Below are 8,858 nucleotides of genomic sequence, written 5' to 3' on the forward strand. Positions count from 1 at the left end.
GCCCTGTCCTCCCCTCCATGTTCCGCGATTCTGGCCTCCCCTCTGTGTTCCACAATTCTCCTCTGCCCTGCCTTCCCCTCCCATCCCATGTCCAGTGATCCTCCCCTCCCCTCCCCTCCATGGCCAGTGACTCTGTCCTTCCTGCTGCCCTGCCTTTAAGCCGTTCATCTTACCTGAGGTCCCAGTGGTGGCAGGCTGGGCTCGTGTTGCCTCCAGTCTTCCCTTTCAGTGTCCTGCCCTCCTCTGATGTCATTTCATCTTTCCGCGAGGGTGGGACACTGAGAGAGAAGGGAACGCTGGAGGTGAGCTGACATCAGCATGGTGTTACGAACCCAGCCATCCAGGGAAGCAGTTACCAATTATTATATAGATGGGTTTGGTGTTGAGTTTTGAAAAGTAAATTGGTATATATATATATATATATATATATATATATATATATATATATATACACACACACTCCTGCTTGTAAATACTATGGACTTGTAAATTCTGGTATTCTGTACATTTCCATGTGTAAGTAGTGCATAAATAGAAGTCTCAGTTATAGAATTAGTGCTGTATACTCTTGGGTTGATCATCTAAACTTTGTTTTCTGAAACTGAGATTTTTTATTCAAAATCACTTTTCTGCCTATGATTTTTTGCAGGGCCTCCTTCACCTCTTTGTTCCTCAAGCTGTAGATGATTGGGTTCAGTGTTGGAGTCACAATGGCATAGAACACAGGGACCAGACTCTCCCAATCCAGTGAATGCTTTGAGGTGGGTTGTAGGTACATCAAGAATGAAGATCCAAAGAACAAGACTACAACAATGAGGTGGGAAGTGCAAGTGGAGAAGGTCTTGTGTCTACTTATCGAAGAGCGAATCTTCAATATGGCCAAGATGATATGAATATATGAAATAAGGGTCAGTAGGAAAGAGCCCATTCCATAGAAGCCACCTACAGTAAACAGCACTACCTCATTGGCCCAAGTGTCTATGCATGCCAGTTTCAGCAGTGGCGGGATGTCACAGAAGAACTGCTGGATCTGTTTGGAGGAGCAGAAAGGGAGACGGAATGTCATGACAGTGTGGATTGCTGAGTTAAAGAAGCCACTCAACCAGCAAGCGACTACCAGTCGTACACAGACAGCCTTGTTCATGACAATGGGGTAACACAAGGGATTGCACACAGCCACATAACGATCATATGCCATCACAGCAAGAAGAGTGCATTCAATACTCCCCAGGGCAATAAAGAAGTACAGCTGAATGGCACATTCTGGAAAGGAGATGGCATTGGTCTTCAGAAGAAAGTTTATCAACATCTTAGGGATGGTGACAGATGTATAACAGATCTCCAGGAAGGAGAGACAGCTGAGAAAAAAGTACATGGGTACATCCAGCTGAGGATTGACCCTGGTTACGATGATAATCAGGACATTCCCGGTCAGCGTCAAGACATAAAGTGAAAGAAACATATAGAAAAGAGCAAGCTGTAGCTCTGGAAGGTTTGAGAATTCCAAGAGAAGAAACTCTTTCACAAGAGTCTGGTTTTCCATCTCTGTATGGGAATTTTGATATTGTACCTATGCAAGAAAGAAAGATGCCATAGGGTCAATAACCAAGTTCTAGGTGATACCTTTTTATTGCACAAACTCGGGGGCCCTTTTACTAAGCCGAGTAGGTGCCTACGTGTGCCCAACATGCGCCAAATTGGAGTTACTGCCTGGTTACTGCATAGCCCTTGCAGTCATTTCAATTTTGGCACGTGTCCGCCACGCGCATCTGAAAAATATTTTTTATTTTCTGACGCACGGCAGATACGTGCATCAAGTGGAATTTGACGCTCGTAGATCATTACCGCCCGGTTATCAAGTGAGACCTTACCACTAGGTCAATGGCTTGTGGTAAGGTCTCAGACCCAAAATGGACGCGCAGCAATTTTCATTTTGCCACACATCCATTTTTGGCAAAAATTTTAAAAAGGCAGTTTTTGTAGGTGCGCTAAAAAATAATTCTGTGTGTGCCCAAAACTTGCGTCTGTACTACCGCAAGCCATTTTTCAGCACACCTTAGTAAAAGGACCCCTTAATGTATCTTTGACAAGTTTTTGAGAGTTATCCATTCTACATCAGGTCATAGATAGTAAGAGTGGAGTGAGTGACTATGGTGAACGCAAGTTCAGCCCTTAAAAATCACAAACAAAACTAGCTGTTGGTTGGCAACTCTATTTTTAGCAATTTAAGTTTTCATACAGGAGCCTAAAACGTAAGCTCAAAAAATTGTCATGAAAAGGAAAATTCTACAGATCTGTGCCCAACTTGTGTGCCAGGATTTACACCTGGTTTCAGTTGGTTTAACTCCTCATGCCCAAAATTGACTACAGATCCCAGAACTTCACACTATTCTATAAGGGGCACCGTTCCCAGAAACCTGAAACCTGTGATGCGTAAGTTAGGCATGGATCTCCAGTATTCAGTAATAATGAGTGCATCTTTGGTGAATGCCCCTGATCTGCCCACGTCCCGCCATGCCCCCTTTTGAGTTGTGAGTTAAACACTTAGTGCACAGATCTTTATAGACTAGCGTTTAGCAAGATACATGAAAAAATCTGAATTGTTGCTGATTAATGCCAAGAATTGATTGCTTATCAACAACCATTTTTATTTGCAGTTACAGATTTACTATTGGATCCATCATATACGCATGCATCATCCACTAGGCTAATTTCTTTTGAGCCTGGAATAGATGAGCATGTAATCATCATTAATCCATTGTAGAGTTTTTAATTTTTGCTTTTATAATTTCATTTTCATTTGTATTTCTTTCCTCATATAAAATGAATCAAGTATTTAGCTCAACTTATCTTCTTATTTTAACTTCAACATAATCCTAATTGTGGATATCCTGAAAACCTGACTGGCTAGGTGTGTCCCGAGGATTGGGTGTAGAACCCTTGCCCTAGACAGACAGAGAGACTGATTCACTGCTATTGTGATTTCAGCTTGGGTTGAAAACGCAGACAAGGGGAGATCAGAAGTTTCATGGATGCAGCAAAAATATGTAATATGCAAAAATTTGTTACAACAGGAATTGCCTGAAAATTTTTCCATGAAGCAAAAACATTCTAGTATTCTATAAGGAAACCTTTCTTTCACTAATTTCTTCCTATACAGAAATTGTTTCTGCATTGTCAGCCTACTACTGAGCACATTTCTCTGCCTAGTTTCCTCCACATGGATTCCCTGTACTTACCTCTGCTGGTGACAGATTTGCAGAGAATAAGGTACAAGGCTTCGGTGCAGGTTACTTAAGTACAGATGAGACAGAAGGTGACTAAAAGTACCCGAATATCACTACTATCTGAATAACATTTAGCCCCAACTTCAATAAATTTCAGAACTAATTCTGAAGCATGTTGGAGTGACATCAGCTCCTTTATGTCTCAAAGAAGCTGGAGCTGCTGTCGAGGGGCTGGCAGAGACAGCTTCGTGTGTTCGAGGGCATTTGGGATGTAGACCCTGGAGAATTTGAAAGACAGTAAGTGGTTGGAAAGTTGCATAGAAGATTTTAACCTGAATCTGTTCTCTTTCTGTTGCCTATGACAGCACAGCAGAAGTGTCCAGTGCATTTTGTCATTTCCTCCTGCTGTCGAATTTATCTGGTTTGAAAGGAATGCCTAGAGCAGAGTTTCTCATCCCAGTCCTCGGGGTGTACCAAGCCCATCAGGTTTTCATGATACCCACAATGAATATGCATGAGATGAATTTGCAAACTGCTGTAACCAGGATATAATAAACCTAATAATAATTTTATTGTTTCTTTTTTAATTTTTTTAAAGAGCACCCTCAGATATTCCCACTATAAAAAGCACAGCAAATTTCTGTTGCTTAGTGGTGTAGCACTTCTTTCATCATTGAAATTTGCTATGCTTTTTATAGTGGGAATATCTGAGGGTGCTCTTTAAAAAAATTAAAAAAGAAACAATAAAATTATTATTAGGTTTATTATATCCTGGTTACAGCAGTTTGCCAGTTTTGATTTAACTACCAGAGATTAGAGGATACTTAGTATTGGTTCCATTCTGAGATAAATTTGCATGCATTGCCTCCATTGTATGCAAATCTATCTCATGCAATTCATTATGGATATCTTGAAAACCAGAGTGGCTTGGTGTGTCCCAAGGGCTGGGTTCAGAACCCCTGGCCTAGAGTGATGCACCCAAAATAGAAGTCTAACAGACTTCTCGGACAGTTGGAGCTGAGGGTAACCCCAATTTTAGTAGTGTCTGTGGCAAAAATGAACACAAATCTTCTCAAAATCCTTGTCACCAGGCACAGAGACCAGTAAAAGGTCCTTTGATGGCTGGTTATAAAATGCAAACAAAGCATTAACAAATTGTGGTGTCCTTTAGATGTGCTCTCTCCTCTCTTATCATGCTTCTTTATACTTCTTTAATGATTAGACAGGTGTTACACCCCTTTGCAATGGCATTTGTTTCTCTTTCAAGATTGGTAAAAGCCTATATATTCTCTCCTGTAATACTCAAGCTTTAGGACATAGAGTAGGCCCAAGTGTACACTCACACTCCTTCTATGCAGTGCTGTCTCTCAGTGCTCTTAGATTATCCTTATTCACTCTCTATAGCTTATGGCTTTCTGTTCTCAGTATTCCCCTTTCTGGATTAGGCAGATCACGATGCATCCAGGGACTGGGCCCTACTTCCTATCTTATCCAGAGATCCAGCATTTACCAGATCTACCACTCTCCAGCATCCAATCCTTTCCCTGTCAGGACTGTAGACTAGCAGCAGAGCTGGTGTAAGGGTGATATGCACCCCAGGTGAACCTTTAGTCTTATACCCCCTATTAACTTTCAAGCCACTAGCCTGCAACCCCCTACCCAAAGATTTTGCTAATTAAACTAAACAATTATGATTATCACACAAACATCCTATAAATATGCAGCTTAAAGTATATGTTGATGATTTTTTTAGTTTGTATGGCTGCTGTGCTTTGACTGCAGCTGCTTTGTGCTACTCCCAAGAAGCTGTTGCCCTAGGTGACTGCCTAGTCTTGCCTGATGGTTAGGCTGGCTTTGGTTAGCAGCTACTTCACTCGTGATCTTTCTCTTCTGAAGACTGGATCAGATCTCCCCACTGACCTAGCCTCCTTTTTTGCACTCTGTGCCTCAGGGGACAGCTGTGCTCTCAGCTGGCAACCCCTGATTAATTTAGCAGCACATGCCCTAGAGCAGTGTTTCCCAAGTCCAGTCCTGGAGTACCCCTTGCCAGTCAGGTTTTCAGGAGTGGAGGAGTGGCCTAGTGGTTAGGGTGGTGGACTTTGGTCCTGGGGAACTGAGGAACTGAGCTCGATTCCCATTTCAGGCACAGGCAGCTCCCTGTGACTCTGGGCAAGTCACTTAACCCTCCATTGCCCCATGTAAGCTGCATTGAGCCTGCCATGAGTGGGAAAGCGTGGGGTACAAATGTATCAAAAAATATGCATGAACTTGAGCTGCATATACTGCCTCCATTATATGCAAATGTCTTTCATGCATATTCATTGTGGATGTCCTGAAAACCAGACTGGCAAGGGATTCTCCAAGACAGAACTTTGGAAACACTGCCCTGGAGTGCACTCCATCTGCTTCTATCTGGATAAGTGGCATTGAATATCCATTTCTACAAATCCACTCACTTCCTTAAATAAACTATATCAATAGAAATCAAACAAAATAGAACATGGAAAAGAAAATAAGATGATACCTTTTTTATTGGACATAACTTAATACATTTCTTGATTAGCTTTTGAAGGTTGCCCTTCTTCGTCAGATCGGAAATAAGCAAATGTGCTAGCTGACAGTGTATATAAGTGAAAACATTCAAGCATTACTATGACAGTCTGACAGGGTGGGAGGATGGGGGTGGGTAGGAGGTATGCATGGGGACATCAAAGCATATCATTGATATTCTAACAGGATAGGTGTGGATAGGTGAGGGGAGGGTGATCAACAGAGAAATACAGCTTTATGGTTTATAATGGGCTAGGAACCCCAGATCCTTGTTAAGTCCTTTCTGTTGGGTGTTAAAATATTCAATCATTCTGACTTCAAAGGTCTTACGTTCTTGTATGGTTTTAAAGTTACCTTTCAGGATTCTCACTGTGAAGTCACTGGTACAGTGTCCTGGTCCTGTAAAATGCTGACCAACAGGGGTGGGAGCCCTACTGGCACCAGTATTGTTCATGTGATGTCTGTGTAAATTGAATCTTGTCTTAAGCATCTGGCCTGTTTCTCCAATATAGCATCTTTCGTTACATTTTTTACACTGAATGATATATACCACATTGGAAGATGAGCAAGTGAAAGATTCCTTTATGTTGAATATCTTTCCTTTGTGGATGAATGTGGGGTCCTGCGAAATGTTTTGGCATAGTTTGCAACTGGATAAATTACAGGGAAATGTGCCCTTCTGTTCCTTTTCAGTCTGTGATGGAAGTTTACTTCTGATTAGCTTGTGTTTTAAGTTGGGTGGCTGTCGGAAGGCCAGTACTGGTGGGGATGGGAATATCTCTTTCAGTAATTCATCCTCCTGGAGTATAGGTTGTAGATCTCTTATGATTTTCCTCAGTTTTTCCAGCTCTGGATTGTATGTCACTACAAGGGGGATTCTGTTTGTGGCTTTTTTCTCCTTGTACTGTAGCAGATTCTCCCTGGGTGTTTTGAGGGAGGAGGCAATTTTCTTGGAGATTATTTTGGGGTTGTAGCCTTTCTGTTTGAAGGATGCAATCAGGCTTTTAAGGTGTCTGTCTCTGTCCCCTGGGTCAGAGCAGATACGGTGGTATCTTGTGGCTTGGCTGTAAATGATGGATCTTTTTGTATGTGAAGGATGGAAGCTGGAGTTGTGGAGGTAGCTGCATCTGTCTGTGGGTTTCTTGTATATAGATGTTTGTATACAGCCATCACTGATTGAGACCGTGGTGTCCAAAAAATTGACTTTTTCTGGGGAGTAGTCAATTTTGAATCTGATTGTAGGATGGTATGTATTGAAGGAAGAATAAAATTGTTTCAGAGTTTCTTCACCCTCCGTCCAAATCATAAAAATGTCATCGATGTACCGGTAGTATTTTAGAGGTTTGGTCTGGTGTGTATTCAGAAATGTCTCTTCCAGCTCAGCCATAAAAAGGTTGGCATATTGGAGTGCTGTCCTGGTGCCCATCGCAGTGCCCATTATTTGTAGATAGATATCATTGTTAAGGCGGAAGTAGTTGTGAGTTAAAATGAATTTGATTAATTTTGTAATAGTTTATGGTGAGTATTGATTGTCCAGTGTGGATTTTTTTAGGAGTCTTCCACATGCAGCTATGCCATCCGCATTTGGAATGTTGCTGTATAGTGATTCTACATCCATCGTGACCAGAAGGGTGTTAGGTGGTAGTTGCTTGATATTTTTCAATTTATTCAGATGGTCTGTGGTGTCTTGTATGAAGCTGTTAGTTTTGTGTACGAGAGGTTTCAGAATTCCCTCTATGAATCCAGATATTTCTTCCATGAGTGTGCCAATACCTGATATGATTGGTCTGCCAGGGTTTCCCGGTTTGTGGATCTTGGGTAGCATGTAGAGTGTGCCCACAGAAGGCTGGTTTGGTATAAGTTTCTTCAGGTGAGGTTGCGCTTGTGTAGGAAATGTTTTGATAAGGTCTTTCAGCTGTTTTGTGTAATCCTGTGTGGGGTCCTCAGTTAGTTTCCTGTAGTATTTATTGTCTGAGAGCTGTCTGTGCCCCTCTTCAATGTATTTTTGTATGTCCATAATTACCACTGCGCCTCCTTTGTCTGCGGGTTTGATGATAATGCGTTTGTTAGTTTGTAGGGTTCTTATGGCCGCTCTTTCTGGTGGGGTAAGATTGTACAGGATTCTCTTTTGTTTGTTGGAAAGTTGGGATTTCACCCTATGTCTGAAACAGCTACCACACTCCTCTACTTAAATAAACTAGAACTTCAGGACCATGGACAGCAACCTGCTTCATTAAATAAACTAAACTTCAGAACCATGGACAGCAACCTGCGTGCTGTGTTACAGGGCTCCCTCTGTTTACCACACTTTCAGGTTGTACAATTTTTGTTTCCTAGGATTTATTAACTGCCTTTATAAATAGATTCACTCAAGGCGATGTACAGCAAGTAAGGCTCAAAATAAAGCTTACAATTTTGTTAAAGCACAGCACTAGTAAAATGACCAAATATAATCATAAATAAAATCAATGAGGTAAACTTGGAAATGACAAATTGAATTCTAGAAATAGGACTAAAATGATACAGATCTGAAATATACCCATTTAACAGCACTGTAAAACTACTACTACTACTATTTAGCATTTCTATAGCGCTACAAGGCGTACGCAGCGCTGCAGAAACATAGAAGAAAGACAGTCCCTGCTCAATCATATAACAGAAATATAACACATGTCAGCAGAATACAAAGGATACCACGATAGGAAACATAGAAGAACATCCATATAGCATAAATATGATACTATTTCAGAACAATTCAAATGAAACACTTAATAGTAATGCATTAGAACATTCATGTGACATAGATATGTCAGTTGAGATATATAGACAGGAGAAGATGGGTAGTGCAAAATCTTTGGGATAAATAGATGGGTGGCTAAACTGAAGGCAAATTATATGTTCAGTTGAACAAGATATGAGGAACTGGTCTAAGTTACAGGGTGTGCATCAAGCTAGTCCAGGTATGGAGTGAGTAGAAACTCAGTCACCACATGAATCAAAGGCTTGGGAGAAGAGTCAGGCTTTCACCTGCTTCCTGAAGTAGACAGTTTTGAGTTCAGCATAGCCTCTCTGAGAATGACT

At 41.3% G+C, this 8,858-nt stretch overlaps 1 protein-coding gene across 1 annotated transcript; it reads right to left on the minus strand.

The window, feature by feature from the left end:
* Positions 1-577: 577 nt before the first annotated feature.
* On the minus strand, positions 578-1,543 carry LOC115464554 (olfactory receptor 5V1-like). The gene has a single exon (XM_030194919.1). It carries the CDS (start codon positions 1,541-1,543, stop codon positions 578-580), a length of 966 nt encoding a protein of 321 aa, XP_030050779.1.
* Between the last annotated feature and the right edge of the window lie 7,315 nt (positions 1,544-8,858).

Source organism: Microcaecilia unicolor, chromosome 3 (assembly GCF_901765095.1).
Source record: "Microcaecilia unicolor chromosome 3, aMicUni1.1, whole genome shotgun sequence".
Lineage (NCBI taxonomy): Eukaryota > Metazoa > Chordata > Amphibia > Gymnophiona > Siphonopidae > Microcaecilia > Microcaecilia unicolor.

Coding starts and splice junctions, on each gene's coding strand:
- LOC115464554 (XM_030194919.1), bottom strand. CDS start 1,543: ATGGAAAACCAGACTCTTGTGAAAGAGTTTCTTCTCTTGGAATTCTCA.